Here is a 17,351-nt window from a genome sequence, read left to right as displayed (position 1 = left end):
GGCCTGGGGTGTCCCATTGATGCTCGGAGAACAAGGGCCCTGAGGTCAGGCAGCTCATCTCGAGAATCCCACCGCACTGACCCTGCTATAAAGACCACCTCACAGAAAACACAATCGACCGAAGAAGGTACAGTGTTAGGGACAAAGGTAGAAGAAAGCCCTTCTGCCAGGGGGTTAACAAGGCGAAGTGGAAAGTAAGAGTACGTGCCCTGCTTCTAAACATAGGTAAGAGGTCAAGAGGCCGATCCAGACAGCGTGGGCCCCAATAGGCACACAGGCGCACAGGCGGCAAGAGCCTCAGCAGGCAAGCACCTGGCCCCACGGGAACAGCATGCTACTCCCCCACGGCCGCAGGGGGACCTGGTGCCCTAACCCAGGCCTGGGCGGCCCCCACTCCTGACGGTGGGACATGCACCTGCTTCCTGCAGTCCCTGAGGTTGAACACGAGGCTGCGGAACTTGCTCCTGTACCGACTGTCTGTGGCTCGGAACAAGTTAAACATCTTCTCCTCGATGTGCAGTGCAATTGTTCCTACTTCATTTTCTGTCATGATTAAGTCATCGCTGTCAGTGACTCTAGATGGAATGAAAAAAGACCCACGGTAACTGCTGCACTGACATGCCATGCGGGATCTCAGCTCCCCAACCAGGCATGGAACCCCGGTTCCCCCTGCAGTGGAAGCGCGGAGTCTTAACCACTGGGCCGCCAGGGAAGTCCCACATGTGACATTTTTATTAAGCAGCGGGGCCACTGTGAAACCACCACCCTTTACGTGGAAAACTTTTTACTTTAACAGGTAAGACACAAAGTGGAACAGCCCACCTTTTCCACAAGATCTTCAAGGAGTGTCTTATGTTTTCCCGAATTTGAGAATCTGGCTGTGATGAGGCGGGGCTCCCGGGGCTGGAGAGGCCAGGGGAACCGAGGTGGTCCCGGGCTTCCTGATGGCGCCAACCGAAGCAGCGGAGCCGGGGATCTCTCTGGATCTGAGAGTTGTGGCAGAGACAGGTGCCAGTCGTGCCCGCTTGGCCGGGGGAGCGCTGCCCGAGGGGGAGGGGGTGGCCGAGAGCCACGATCTCTTGCGGATTGTGCGCTTCAAAGCTGGTGACGACTTTTTGATGGCCGGTTTGGCTGCTGCCCTGTTTGCGAGAGGAGGGGACTTCTTTGGAACGTTTCTGGGTGAGGGCTGCTTGCCGCCCCCAGAGGAGCCTGAAGGAGCCACCTTCTTCAGCACCGCCGCCACCGCCGCCTTGGCCTCTGCACGTCTGTCCTCCTTCACGGCTGCAAAGGAGAGGGGCCCGCTTAGTGAGGCAGGGGTGCAGGGGAGCCCACACAGCATGTGCACCCGAAACCAGCAAAGCTAATAACCAGGCATCACTGTGAGACAGATTTAAAGAGCATTTTTAAAGTAACTGTTAAATTCAGAAAAGGAGTGTCAAAAGGGCTACCAGCAACATTTATGATAGTGAATATACTTTGTTTCAGAAAGAAATGCTTCATTATTAAAACTTTTACTTCGACCGATAAACCAGTAAGCTATCAAAGGCTTGATTTAAACCATTAGCTTAGCTTGGAACTCGAAGGGCAAATTTCGCTGTTATCAAGAAAGGTACAGATTTCAAAGACCACTCTCGTGGAGAGGCCCAGGGCAGTTTCTGGTCAACAGGAGCTGAGAAAATCCTTCCAGGGTGGATCAGACACTTCTCTTTGAAGGCACACCCAAGCCCCACACCGGAGGCCCTTGGGGCACTGAAGGGCCAGCAGGAGCCCACCCTGGGGCGGGGCTCACAGGTGCTCATTGTCCTTTTGGACAAAAGTCAACTGGACACGGTGATGTTAATAAAAGACAGAACTGTTGGCAGAAAACTGCAACACGGGGGGAGACCAGTTATTTTTACACTAGGAGCCGGGTGGCAGGAATGCCACCTGCTGTCATTCACGTTCCCATTTGCGCCCTTCTAGCTGCAGCTCGCTATTGGGGAAGACAGTAGGTTAGCACTTTTAACCCAAACAAGGATTACAGCCAAAAGCTAAAATGAGAGTCTCTATGCCAGTACTTCACATGGGCATGGACTGATGACACTTAATCCTGTATCAGACCATCAGAATTACAGTCAGAGGCAAGGAAGCAGGTTCATCCTAAGGCCAGTCCCTCGGTCTTAGGGGCGTGCGGCCCAGCAGAGGTACATGGGCAGCCGTGACTGAGAGCAGGGGCGTCTTCCCAGATGGCCCTGCTCAGGCCCACCGCCCAGAACGTCTGGGGCCCAGGGCAGAACAGGTTGGGGGGTGGGGGTCAGGCAGGTCCAGGGAGCAAGCCAGGAGAGCACAGGGACACCACCTAGGGCCACGTCACACAGGACCGACGGAGAAGCCACCTCCCCAGGCACAGGCCTTTCTCAAACTACCCACAGCGCAGTGAGCCCCCAGATTCTAAACGGGAGACTTCGAGATGCTCTAGCAGCCTTCCGATTTGATGCAGGGGTTGAAGGCCCACCAATTCCAGTCAGCTGCTGGTGCTTCTTGCAACTGTCCTAGTGAAGCAGGGAGAAAATGTGAAGTCCTGGGAGAGAGGGGAGACCCTGTCTACAAATAAGGCCTGACCCCACAAGAAGCCCCCCAAGGCATTCACAGCCTACACCCTGCGTGACCATCCTGGCGAAGGGTCAGAGCGCTGCTCCCAGGACTGCCTTCCTTCAGCACTCGTCAGGCCAGTTCAGCCACAGGTGTTAAAAGCCCAGGGACAGGGACCGCAAGATTTTTCCATTTCATAGTACAGGTGAAATTACTTAATTTTACAAAGTTTGCAACAGTGCTACACACATCCAAAACTCAGAACCGTGTCAGAAGTACTTCAGTGTCATCGAGCAACAGCCCTGACTACAAATCTCCTATTTTCAACTCACAGAGCCCCCCCGACCTCATGTCCCCTTGTCCACAATGTCCCAATCACGGGCCCCACGTGTGCCGGCACCCCCGGGCTATGCTGTCCAGCCTTTCCCAAGACCACCTGCTCCCTGCTGGGCAGCCCGCTTGTGCTCTACATCCACCCTGCTGTCACCCATGTCCTGTCAGGAAGTCACGGCTAATTGTCTAACAATGTAGGAACGGGGACATAATAGGAACTAAAACTAAGAACTACGCTTCTACGTATGTTATTTCATCAGCTCAAATCCATATCCCTAAGGTGCAACCAGACCTCAGTGCATGGAAACTTATCTTTACCAGCTCAGCCTTGGCTAACAGGGTCTACAACACCTAATCTGTGTGTGTGGGGGGGGGGGGCTGCTAGAGCTTAGGTTAAATGAAATGGACAGAGGCCCCTCTTCTTGGGGGAAGGAACGAGAGCGGAGTGGGACAGGACCTGGCGCCAGCTGTGACTGCCAGCAGGGGATGAAGGAAGAAACCTGTCAGGATTAAAATCGAATCCTAAAACCTGGTCAGTCACTGACTTTTTACAAACTTTGCTGAGATTATTTTAGCACACTTTTAAGCAACTCTAAAAAGCTGGCCTAAGGTGCTTCCAGAATTCTCAGTGAGGCGGCGCCCATGATGGGGCCTCAGTCAAATCTTATCATGTGACATTTACATTGTTTCAAGTGACAATTCCTGTTGACTTCAAAAACATTCAATGCTAAAATCAACACTTCTACAGGTCTAACTGGTGTTTTCTCCCATTCAGGGAAACCAGAAGCTTATTTTTAGGACATTCACAGTACACGTGATTAAGGTGACCTGCTATCCAAGAGTGGTAACGGTAAATGAACGTCATCTATTTAAAAAGCAGGGGATGGCTTTCCTTAACCATTATGGTGCTCTTCTATAAAATTAGCTGCTTCTGGCTTTTAAAAGTCAACCCGCATTATCCCTCACCTGCGTCTCAGAGCGTATGTAAGTATAATTACGTAAATAAAAAGTTGGTAAAGTGTGGAAACGGGTGGCCCTCAACAGCAAGTCAGCTCTATCCCTCTTCTTTGAGGAAAAATGCTCAAAACGGAAAACAGTTGCGTCTGGTCCCACCATTAGCTGGATGTGGGTTAGCTGCTGCTGGAATGGCAGTGACACCGTGCAGTGCTAAAGTGTCTGACAGTGACAGAAACATTACTTATGAGCAGAGCTAAAATCAGATTTGCAAATTCTTCATCCAAATTCCCTTTTAAACTGTATTCTGCATAAACATTCACAGAAGAGCAAGGCGTAACCAACCAACCACGAAGCACCACTTCTAGAACAGAAAAGCAGCACACCCACATGGTAGAGTGGCTCCAGCAGTGGCAGGCCCCCAGTGCTGCCAGCTCGAGGCAGGGTGACCACCTACCCATGTGCTGGACAGAGACGGCCTTGTGGGAGTGCACACCCAGTCTGGGCCATCCTGGGGGCTGCCTATGGGGAAAAGAGTGGCCCATGTTGCAGGCCAGGTGCTGTCTTGGGGAGCAGATACAGGAGGAAAGGCTGGCCAGTGGCCAGCCCACCGTCCCAGATGACGTCGTTTCTGCTGGGTCTGCCCATTGGTTTATACTGGAAACGAGCTGTTTGTGGTGAAGCCCGGTAGGAACCAGGCAGGCCGGTGCACTCAGGGACCAGCAACAATCTAATTGGCTAACTTCGCAGTAAGCATGAAACTGGGGGCCTTGTCACATGGCAAGGTGGGCCGTGGTGCTATGGCATCGCAGGCAACTGGGTGGCACAGGTGGGCCTTGGTGGGGACAGGAGGAAATGGCAGTGGAAGCTGGGTTACTCGGAGCAGACAGTGCTGTGCAGCTGGAAGAGGAACCAGCGCCGGGCCAGGAGCCCAGTCGTACAGCATTGCGTGGCCCCTGTCCAGTGACAGCTCAGTGACAGTCATTGCCAGGGTGGCCCCTCACAGAGACCAGTGAGAAACCCTGAGGGACGCTCACTGCTTTGTACCTTTTGTCCTGCACCAAAGAGGTGCCAATTTACCCTAAAAGCCCCCAGATATGGGGCTTTGTCACACTGACATGGTAGGGGGGAGACACTACTCAGAATGATTGGCTGTAAACGCCAAAGGAATCAAATACCTTCCGATGTGACCAGGCACCAAGCAAGGCCACGTGGTGCAGGTCGGAGCGTCCCCCCCCTATTCCCACAGGGCCCCAGATCCACCCAGGCTCAGGGGTGAGGCCGAGGCAGCTATCGCCACAAGGACCAGGTCACGTTAAGGGGACCATCCAGGGCTCACAGGACACGGTGGAGCAACAGCAGGGGTTGGGGGAGTGGGCTCTGCTCACTGTGCCATCAGCTCTATTTTCAGCTCAGCCTGACACGTGTACGAGGACGTTTCTCATTTCAACTTTGTTTCTTGGCTGTCAAGACTTGTCCTAGTTTGAAAATTCAAGTAGCAAGAGAGAACCATTTTGCTTTTGTGCTTTTGCTTAAATATTCTGCACTGAATTATTCCTATAGATGTAAAGTTATGCTTACACAGAAACAGAGAGAATCCCCACCGAAGACCTGGGAGGCCTGATCTCCATCTCTGGGGCGCTCGCGCCAGCTGCTCTCCATCGCTAGGGGTCTGTATGTGGGTCCAAAGCCAAACTGCCATGATCTGGGGCTACACAAAGCTTGTCCAGATTGAGAGGTGCACAGAACTGGCCATAACAAGCTTGCAAAAAACCAAGTACACCTCCGGAGGCAAATGGACCCTTCCTTGTTTTGAGTTTCAGATTTTGAAAACCAAAACCCAATTCATGTCGGACTGGTAATATATGAAAAAAATGGTCATATCATCCCTCAGCATGAACCACGAGAAGGAAACGGGGCCGAGGCTGTGTGAGGCAGGCGTTCCAATCTCCTGTCTACACCAACTGGACTGGCGGGAACTGGCCACCAGACCTGAGACTCAGCTGGAAGTAGAGCTGCTGCTTTCCCTCACCTCCAAAACCCGCCAACAGGCACTTTTGCCACTTTGACAAGGTTCAACTTTAACAGTTGTCTGTGCCTGCATCATCTGCTACTTCAAGCAACGCGAGGGGGCCGGGGGTGTGTTAAGACTCTGGGGCACACAGCCCGCGGCACCTGCTGACCCCGGCAGGTTAAGTGGCCGTTACCTTTGTGCTCGTCTCTGCGGACGCCTCCAGGTGCACGGCAACGCCGTGACCTTCGTTGACAGAAATCAAAGTGGAAACCCTTCTTACCGATCTTCCAGGTTTACTTCTTTAACTTTCAGAAGGTGAGACTGACTACGTGCACGGTCATGTGCAACGCGCACAAAATCAAAAACATTACTTTACAGCTTCAAATACACCTGAGACTCCTCCACCATGTGGGACGGTCACAGCTGCACCTTCAGAAAGAACCCTTGGGACTCGATGCCACCTTAGGGGCTCTGCCACGGGACCATCTGTGAACAGTGCCATAGGAGACGCAGAGCCCCAGAGGCCACACGAAGGCCAAAGGGCGGGTGAGGTGAGCAGGACCAATCCTGCTAGAAACTTCTACAACCCCCCCGCTAAAGCACAAGAACTAAGGGGGGCAGCCAGGGTACATCTGAAGGTCTCTGTCAGAAAATTACATGTATATGTGAAACCTTCCCAGAACTAATTTTCTGAACGGTGGCTATTTTTTAAAAAACCTGTAAAAAGTAAAACACTTAAAAATACGAGAGAATGTCAAATGACCAAGAAAATTCCAGCTATGTGGATAACTTTAAAAACAGCTGTCAAGGTAAATCCTTATCAGGACAAGTTTTGGTTCTCTCTCCAAACGGGGGGAAGAGAATGGTGAGATGTACAAGGCTGCTTTGTCCCCACCCACATTGTTTTGCCATTAAAGATCTGGAAGAGACAGAAAAACAGCTCGTGCAGCTGATAAAAGATGCCTCTCTGACCGCTCCATTTCTTTCCATTTCTTTCCATCCGGAAAGACCGGGAAGGGTCCAGAGCTCCCCGCGGGTGATACATACATTTACACAACAGCGGCGGCCAGGGGGCAGCAGTCTTTTCTGGATTTACTGCATTGCAATTGTGGTCGCCAGCATAGGATGGTATGCTGCTCTCACAGGTCGGCTCCTTAGCGAGCACCTCACTCCCTGGAGGGACCACCTCCACCTTCTCCACTGTGTTCTCCTCCTTGTCTGGAGCCAGGCTCTTGTGCACAGAAGAGATTTGAATGCCTGCCTGGATAATCAGTAAAGCCCCAATCATTAACAAGGTCAGAAATTAACCTTTGCTCATTTCACTCTGCAGTGAGGGTCACGGCTCAATCAGCTCCTGGCCCATCCTAAGCCCACTACACTGCATCTGCTCGGCAGAGGGCTTGGCTACTCCCCCACATCCAGCACACACGCATCAACATCCGAGCGATGAGAAGGTCCCTGACAGAATAACCCGTCATCCTAGCATCCTGATGAGGTGCTAGGCTGCCAGCATAAGCGAGGGGCCATGGAGTGAGGCAGTGAAGCAAGAAGCAGAGCACGGGGGCTGGGGCCCTGTGTGAGAACACGCCCAAACAACACCGACAGGCAGGAACTGCAGACAGCAGCGCATGGAGAAAGGACAGGCGTACAAACGACATCCCTGTACCCCACCAGGCACTCAGTGTGGCACCCCCAGAACCCACTTGCCACCCTGCTGCCTGTGCGCCAACTCCCCACACAGACTCCAACAGGGACTGCTCTCCTCCCAGCGGTGCTGGTGTGTGGCTGGAGAGCTACTCCATGCAGCAGCCGGTTCCCATGTTTCTATCAGTGAATCCCTGGGCTAGAGGCGGAGAAGGAACACATGAGGACATGCGCCTACTTGAAATTCTGACGAGAACAGTGGTGGGTAAGGTGGAGGGCAGCGTGAAGGTGCGTGAATCCCGTCTGGGCCTGTGTGCCCTACACTCCACATCAACCCACCAAGGCTGTAACCTCCAGACGCTTTTGCTTGCAGCTACACAAATGGTTGGGCTCAGTCAACTTACCTGAACGCTACATTTCTGAAGAACTATTATTTCAGGATTTGTGTTGGTTTTCTCGTTAGGTTTTAGATTGTCCTCTTTCTGTGCGCTCAGGAAGCGATAGATGGCCGCGGTGAGTTCCAGGATAGGGTCGGTGGGGCAATAGAGTCGGGCTGCACCACGCTCGAGCACCCGGGGCCGATGCATCTGGCGGTATCCGGCGCCTCTACGACCTGCAGGATCAGACAGGGCTTCAGTGTACTCACCCAGTCTGGTGGGTATGGCACTTTGTAACTTCACTCTTTAGAGTACCGAGATTACTGCGTTTAATCATGTATGAAAAATTATGAATAAAAATGTACCTTTGATTACTCAAAACACACAAATCTACCTCCCCTGAGTAAGGCACTTGAGTTCTTAACTGCCCTTCATGCCACACATGATAGGCAGAACTCTAAGGGGACCCTGGGACACACACTGCCCACTCCTGAACACAATGAGATTTCACACCACAAGTGGGCGGGTTCCATTATCAGGCAAATGGGCAGGGACTTTACCAACGAAATTAAGATCCCAAGTGAGAGGATTCTAATTTAGTCCAAAGGGTCCAACTTCATCAACTGAAAACCCTTAAAATGGAACTGAGCCTCCAGGAGAGAAAGGATTCCATGCTGCCTGTGCTGAGCGGGTGCCCATGCCTAGGCTCGGTGGGCAAGGTTGTGAAATGACACCTAGGACACTCAATTAAATGTGGGTCTCGACTCAGGAAGATGGCAGAAGAGTATGACTTGGAGATCACCTTTGTGCCCACAGATACATCAGAAACACATCTACACGTGGAACTGCTCCTACAGAACACCCACTGAATGCTGGCAGAAGACCTCAGACCTCCCAAAAGGCAAGAAACTCCCCACATACCTGGGTAGGGCAAAAGAAAAAATAGAAGCAAAAGAAAGGGGATGGGACCTGCACCAGTGGGAGGGAGCGGTTAAGGAAGAAAGGTTCCCACACACTAGAAGCCCCTTCTCAGGCGGAGACTGTGGGCGGTGGAGGGGGGAAGCTTCGGAGCCACGGAGGAGAGCACAGCCACGGGGGGCGGAGGAGGGCAAAGCCAAGACATTCCCGCAGAGGATCGGTGCCGACCTGCACCCCCCAGCCCGAGAGGCTCGTCTGCTCACCTGCCGGGGCGGGTGGGGGCTGGGAGCTGAGCCTCGGGCTTCAGTGGGATGCCAGGGAGAAGACTGGGGTTGGTGGCATGAACACAGCCTGAAGGGGTCAGTGCACCACGGCTGGCCAGGAAGGAGTCCAGGAGAATACTGCAGCTGCCCAAGAGGCAAGAGACCATTGCTTTGGGGTGCGCGAGGAGAGGGGATTAAGTGCGCCACTCAAAGGAGCTCCAGAGACGGGCGCGAGCTGCGACTGTCAGCATGGACAGCAGAGACGGGCGTGGGAAGCTAGGGTTGCTGCCGCCGCCACCAAGAGGCCTGTGTGCGAGCACAGGTCACTCTCCACAGCGCCCCTCCCGGGAGCCTGTGCAGCCCACCACTCCCGGGGTCACGGGATCCAGGGACAGCTTCCCTGGAAGAACGCGCGGCATGCCTCGGGCCGGTGCAGCGTCGCGGCGGCAGAGGCCTCGCCCCACATCCGTGCCCCTCCCTCCCCCCAGCCTGTGCCAGAGCCCTCGAATGAGCTGCTCCTTTAACCTCGTCCTGTCTGAGCGAAGAGCAGACGCCCTCGGACCACCTACGCCCAGAGGCGGGGCCAAGTCCAAAGCTGAACCCCAGGAGCTGTGCGAACAAAGAGGAGAGGGTGAGGTCTCTCCCAGCAGCCTCAGAAGCGGCGGATTAAAGCTCCACAATCAACCTGATGTGCCCTGCATCGGTGGAATACCTGAATAGACAGCAAAATATCCCAAGTTGAGGAGGTGGACTTTGGGAGCAAGATATACTATTATTTTCCCCTTTTTTTCTTTGTGTGAGTGTGTATGTGTGTACTGCTGTGTGAGATTTTGTCTGTATAGCTTTGCTTTCACCATTTGTCTTAGGGTTAGATCGACCCCCTTTTTTGTTTTTTTTAAATAAAATTTTTCTTCTTAGTATTTTTCATTTTAATAACTATATTTTATCCTACTTTATTGTCTTCTTCCTTTCTTCCTTCCTTCCCTCCTTCTTCCTTTATTCCTTCCTTCCTTTGCTTCCTTTCTTCCTCCCTTCGTTCCTCCCTCCCTTCCTTCCTTCCTCCCTCCCTTCTTTCCTCCCTTCCTTCCTCCCTTCCTTCCTCTCTTCCTTTCTCCCTTTCTTCCTCTCTTCCTTTCTTGCCTTCTTCCTTCCTTCCTTTCTTCCTTCCCTTCTTTACTTTCTATTTTTTCTCCCTTTTATTCCGTGCCGTGTGGATTAAAGGCTCTTGGCGCTCCAGCCAGGCGTCAGGGCTGAGTCTTTGAGGTGGGAGAACCAACCTCAGGACACTGGTCCACAAGAGACCTCCCAGCTCCACGCAATATCAAATGGCGAAAATCTCCCAGAGATCTCCATCTCAACACCAAGACCCAGCTTCACTCAACGACCAGCAAGCTACAGTGCTGGACACCGTATGCCCAACAACTAGCAAGACAGGACTACAGCGCCATCCATTAGTAGAGAGCCTGCCTAAAAGCATAATAAGGCTACTAACATCCCCAAACACACCACCAGAGGTGGACCTGCCCACCAGAAAGACAAGATCCAGCCTCATCCACCAGAACATAGGCACTAGTCCCCACAACCAGAAAACCTACTCAACCCACTGAACCAACCTTAGCCACTGGGGACAGCCGCCAGAAACAACGGCAACTATGAACCTGCAACCTGAAAAAAGGAGACCCCAAGCACAGTAAGATAAGCAAAATGAGAAGACAGAAAAGCACACAGCAGATGAAGGAGCAAGATAAAAACCCACCAGACCTAACAAATGAAGAGGAAAATAGGCTACCTGAAAATGAATTCAGAGTAATCATAGTAAAGATGATCCAAAATCTTGGAAATAGAATAGACAAATTGCAAGAAACATTTAACAAGGACGTAGAAGAAATAAAGAGGAAGCAAGCAACAATGACCAACACAATAAATGCAATTAAAAATACTCTAGATGGGATCGATAACTGAATAACTGAGGCAGAAAAACGGATAAGTGACCTGGAAGATAAAAGAATGGCAATAACTACTGCAGAGCAGAAGAAAGAAAAAAAAATGAAAAGAACTGAGGACAGTCTCAGAGACCTCTGGGACAACATTAAACGCACCAACATTCAAATTATAGGGGTCCCAGGAGAAGAAGAGAAAAAGAAAGAGACTGAGAAAATATTTGAAGAGATTATAGTTGAAAACTTCCCTAATATAGGAAATGAAATACTCAAGTCCAGGAAGCACAGAGAGTCCCATACAAGATAAATCCAAGGATGAAAACGCCAAGACACATAATAATCAAACTGTCAAAAATTATGTACAAAGAAAACATTAAAAGCAGCAAGGGAAAAATAACACACAAGGGAATCCCCATAAGGTTAACATCTGATCTTTCAGCAGAAACTCTACAAGCCAGAAGGGAGTGGCAGGATATATTTAAAGTGATAAAGGAAAAAAACCTACAACCAAGATTACTCTACCCAGCAAGGATCTCATTTGGATTTGATGGAGAAATTAAAACCTTTACTGACAAGCAAAAGCTGAGAGAGTTCAGCACCACCAACCCAGCTTTACAACAAATGCTAAAGGAACTTCATTAGGCAAGAAACACAAGAGAAGGAAAAGACCTACAAGAAGAAACCCGAAACAATTAAGTAAATGGCAATAGGAACATACATATCGATAATTACCTTAAATGTAAATGGATCAGATGCTCCCACCAAAAGACATAGACCGGCTGAATGGATACAAAAACAAGACCCATATATATGCTGTCTACAAGAGACCCACTTCAGACCTAGGGACACATACAGACTGAAAGTGAGGGGATGGAAAAAGATATTCCATGCAAATGGAAATCAGAAGAAAGCTGGAGTAGCAATTCTCATATCAGACAAAATAAGACTTTAACATAAAAACTATTACAAGAGACAAAGAAGGACACTACATAATGATCGAGGGATCGATCCATGAAGAAGATGTAACAATTGTAAATATGCACCCAACATAGGAGCACCTCAATACATAAGGCAAATACTAACAGCCATAAAAGGGGAAATCGACAGTAACACAATCATGTAGGGGACTTTAACAACCCACTTTCACCAATGGACAGATCATCCAAAATGAAAATAAATAAGGAAACACAAGCTTTAAATGATACATTACACAAGATGGACTTAATTGATATTTATAGGACATTCCATCCAAAAACAACAGAATACACATTTTTCTCAAGTGCTCATGGAACGTTCTCCAGGATATATCATATATTGGGTCACAAATCTAGCCTTGGTAAATTTAAGAAAATTGAAATCGTATCAAGTATCTCTTCCGACCACAATGCTATGAGACTAGACATCAATTACAGGAAAAGATCTGTAAAAATACAGACACATGGAGGCTAAACAATACACTATACTTAATAACGAAGTGATCACTGAAGAAATCAAAGAGGAAATTAAAAAATACTTAGAAACAAATGACAATGGAGACACAACAACCCAAAACCTATGGGATGCAGCAAAAGCAGTTCTAAGAGGGAAGTTTATAGCAATACTATCCTACTTTAAGAAACAGGAAACCTCTCGAATAAACAACGTAACTTTGCACCTAAAGCAGTTAGAGACAGAAGAACAAAAAAACCCCAAATTTAGCAGAAGGAAAGAAATCATAAATATCAGATCAGAAATAAATGAAAAAGAAATGAAGGAAACAATAGCAAAGATCAATAAAAGTAAAAACTGGTTCTTTGAGAAGATAAATAAAATTGTTAAACCATTAACCAGACTCATCAAGAAAAAAAGGGAGAAGACTCAAATCAATAGAATTAGAAATGCAGGAGATGTAACAACTGACACTGCAGAAATACAAAAGATTATTAGAGATTACTACAAGCAACTGCATGCCAATAAAAGGGACAACCTGGAAGAAATGGACAAATTCTTAGAAATGCACAACGTGCCGAGACTGAACCAGGGAGAAATAGAAAATATGAACAGACCAATCACAAGCACTGAAATTGAAACTGTGATTCAAAATCTTCCAACAAACAAAAGCCAAGGACAAGATGGCTTCACAGGTGAATTCTATCAAACATTTAGAGAAGAGCTAACACCTATCCTTCTCAAACTCTTCCAAAAGATAGCAGAGGGAGGAACACTCCCAAACTCATTCTATGAGGCCACCATCACCCTGATACCAAAACCAGACAAAGATGTCACAAAGAAAGTAAACTACAGGCCAATATCACAGATGAACATAGATGCAAAAATCCTCAACAAAATACTAGCAAACATAATCCAACAGCACATTAAAAGGATCACACACCATGATCAAGTGGGGTTATTCCAGGAATGCAAGGATTCTTCAATATACGCCAATCAATCAATGTGATACACCATATCAACAAACTGAAGAAGAAAAACCATACGATCATCTCAATAGATGTAGAGAAAGCTTTTGAAAAAATTCAACACCCATTTATGATAAAAACCCTGCAGAAAGTAGGCATAGAGGGAACTTTCCTCAATATAATAAAGGCAATATATGACAAACCCACAGCCAGCATTGTTCTCAATGGTGAAAAACTGAAACCATTTCCACTAAGATCAGGAACAAGACAAGGTTGCCCACTCTCTCCACTCTTATTCAACATATTTTTGGAAGTTCTAGCCACAGCAATCAGAGAAGAAAAAGAAATAAAAGGAATCCAAATCGAAAAGGAAGAAGTAAAGCTGTCACTGTTTGCAGATGACATGATACTATACACAGAGAATCCTAAGGATGCTACCAGAAAACTACTAGAGCTAATCAATGAATTTGGTAAAGTAGCAGGATACAAAATTAATGCACAGAAATCTCTAGCATTCTTATACACTAATGATGAAAAATCTGAGAGTGAAATTAAGAAAACACTCCCATTTACCATTGCAACAAAAAGAATTAAATATCTAGGAATAAACCTACCTACGGAGACAAAATATCTGTATGCAGAAAACTATAAGACACTGATGAAAGAAATTAAAGATGATACAATTAGGTGGAGAAATATACCATATTCTTGGATTGGAAGAATCAACATTGTGAAAATTACTACCCAAAGCAATCTACAGATTCAATGCAATCCTATCAAACTACCACTGGCATGTTTTACAGAGATAGAACAAAAAATTTCACAATTTGTATGGAAACACAAAAGATCCCGAATAGCCAAAGCAATCTTGAGAACGAAAAATGGAGCTGGAGGAATCAGGCTCCCTGACTTCAGACTCTACTACAAGCCTACAGTAATCAAGACAGTATGGTATTGGCACAAAAACAGAACTGTAGATCCATGGAACAGGATAGAAAGCCCAGAGATAAACCCACACACATATGGTCACCTTATGTTTGATAAAGGAGGCAAGGATATACAGTGGAGAAAAGACAGCCTCTTCAATAAGTGGTGCTGGAAAAACTGGACAACTATATGTAAAAATATGAAATTAGAACACTCCCTAACACCATACACAAAAATAAACTCAAAATGGGTTAAAGACCTAAATGTAAGGCCAGACACTATCAAACTCTTAGAGGAAAACATAGGCAGAACACTCTATGACATAAATCACAGTAAGATCCTTTTTGACCCACCTCCTAGAGAAATGGAAATAAAAATAAACAAATGGGACCTAATGAAACTTAAAAGCTTTTGCACAGCAAATGATACCATAAACAAGACCAAAAGACAACCCTCAGAATGGGAGAAAATATTTGCAAATGAAGCAACTGACAAAGGATTAATCTCCAAAATTTATAAGCAACACATGCAGCTCAATAACAGAAAAACAAACAACACAATCCAAAAATGGACCGAAGAACTGAACAGACATTTCTCCAAAGAAGATATACAGGTTGCCAACAAACACATGAAAGAATGCTCAACAACATTAATCATTAGAGAAATGCAAATCAAAACTACAAAGAGATATCATCTCACACCGGTCAGAATGGCCATCATCAAAAACTCTAGAGACAATAAATGCTGGAGAGGGTGTGGAGAAAGGGGAACACTCTTGCACTGCTGGTGGGAATGTAAATTGAAAGAGCCACTATGGAGAACAGTATGGAGCTTCCTTAAAAAACTACAAATAGAACTACCATACGGCCCAGCAATCCCACTACTGGGCATATACCCTGAGAAAACCAGAATTCAGAGTCATGTACCAAAATGTTCACTGCAGCTCTATTTACAATAGCCAGGACATGGAAGCAACCTAACTGTCCATCAACACATGAATGGATAAAGAAGATGTGGCATATATATACAATGGAATATTACTCAGCCATAAAAAAATGAAACTGAGTTATTTGTAATGAGGTGGATAGACCTGGAGTCTGTCATACAGAGTGAAGTAAGTCAGAAGGAGAAAAACAAATACCATATGCTAACACATATATATGGAATCTAAGAAAAAAAATGTCATGAAGAGATTAGTGGTAGGATGGGAATAAAACACAGACCTACTAGACCTACTAGCTGTGACAAAGTGAGAGAGTGGCATGGACATATATACACTACCAGATGTAAAACAGATGGCTAGTGGGAAGCAGCTGCATAGCACAGGGGGATCAGCTCTGTGCTTTGTGACCACCTAGAGGGGTTGGAGGGAGGGTGCTGCAAGGGGAAGTGATATGGGAACATATGTGTATGTATGACTGATTCACTTTGTTGTAAAGCAGAAACTAACACACCATTGTAAAACAGTTATGCTCCAATAAAGAACAAAACAAAACAAAAACGTGGGTCTCAGAAACAACAGGTAACTTTTTGGTATTACTATGCCACAAAAATTGCCCGGGACATATTTTACATGCTAAATCAAGTCAGAGCTTTTGGAAGTGGATCTTTCCCCAGCTGAGCCTCTGATGGGACCTCAGCCCCCACCGACACCTAGAGGGCAGTCTTGTAAGACCCACAGCAGAGAGGGCCCAGCTAAGCCAGGCCTGGATTTCTGAGCTAATAAATGTGTGTTGTTTAAGCTGCTAAACAAGTCTGTGGTTGCCTGCCTTGCAGTAAGAACCTGGTTCACTACAAGGGCTGAACACAGCTGTCCATGATCTCTAGAGCATGTTTTGATGGTCGAGACTAATAACATACATGAACGGGTTCTGTCAAGGCAGTGACGGGTAATATAGGTGCACACGTCCCCACTACTCAAAAATAATTTTGTTTGCTCACACATGTACTTCCAATTCAGGATCCATTCATGCGAAAACTTAAGGGAAGACTTTAAAAAGTGAGCCCACTTACAGAGAATGTTAAGTCAATAATAACAGCATAAGAGATAGGTATGATTAACAAACACTGAGGAAGAATAGATAGGCCTGCCAGCCTCGAGCAGGTGCATGGACCTGGGAGCTGGCAGAGCCCAGCCACGTGCACAATGCCACTCCTGGGAAAAGCTCACTTATCTCAGAAGACAAACACTCTGTCTTGAGATTTCTGCCAACGGCCGATGACGGCTCCACACTCACCTCTACCACTGACCCGTCACTGTCACTATCGGAGGTGTCATCCTCGTCACCATGCCCTCTGGCCTTTGCCCAGGAGGCCGTTCGTTCCTTAGCACCCGTGGAGCCAGACCCGGGACCGCTCTTCTCGTCCGAGGTGCTTTCCACGCTCCCCTCATCTGTCACCGGACAGGATGCCGGCTCCACCCAGTCCTCTAGGGACACGGGGGTGCCCCTCCGGCCCCGGCGCCATACCGTGGTCAGGGACTCCTCCACCCGCTCGGTCCGCTTCGGCGGCCTTCTGCTGCGACGCGGCGACAGGCTCTGCTGCTGCTGGGCCAGCGCCTCCAGGGCATCCACCTCCACATCCCCGGCGCCCTCGTGCTCGGCAGTGGTGGTCCTCCGCAACCCCCGCATCTTCATGAACTCTTTGCTGGTGGGCTTGATGGACTTGGGTACGTCCTCACCACTCGGGTCACCCTCCTCGTCCATACCTAACAGGGAAATGCAACCAAATCACGCCAGGCATCAACCAGGGCCGCGGTCCAGGCCCGGGACCAGCACCCACCAGCCACAAGAGCGCACAAGAAGGGGCACCACCTGCACGGAGGAAACCCAGACACGGTGAATCGCAACAATTCTCCACCTACAAAAACTGAAGGCGTTTCCTAAAGTGCGCTGAGAGGATTCAAAGGGATTCTTGAAGAAAACTGTAACCGTTATGTATCTAACGTTCAGTAGAAAAACACAGCTAGCAAACCAAATCTGTGCATTTGTCAACTGCTGATGACAGGATGTGTA

At 48.1% G+C, this 17,351-nt stretch overlaps 1 protein-coding gene across 1 annotated transcript; it reads right to left on the bottom strand.

Moving 5' to 3' along the window:
* Positions 1-850: 850 nt before the first annotated feature.
* Positions 851-17,042, bottom strand: LOC136794939 (death-inducer obliterator 1-like). Its single transcript, XM_067043194.1, is given in 6 exon segments — positions 851-1,281; positions 4,316-4,380; positions 6,772-7,133; positions 7,921-8,063; positions 8,066-8,129; positions 16,575-17,042. Coding segments are annotated over 6 exon segments (1,533 nt in total).
* Between the last annotated feature and the right edge of the window lie 309 nt (positions 17,043-17,351).

This window comes from Kogia breviceps, chromosome 10 (genome assembly GCF_026419965.1).
Source record: "Kogia breviceps isolate mKogBre1 chromosome 10, mKogBre1 haplotype 1, whole genome shotgun sequence".
Taxonomy (NCBI): Eukaryota; Metazoa; Chordata; class Mammalia; order Artiodactyla; family Physeteridae; genus Kogia; species Kogia breviceps.
Note: the sequence above shows the minus strand (reverse complement) of the source record. Positions and strands in the feature narration are given on the sequence as shown.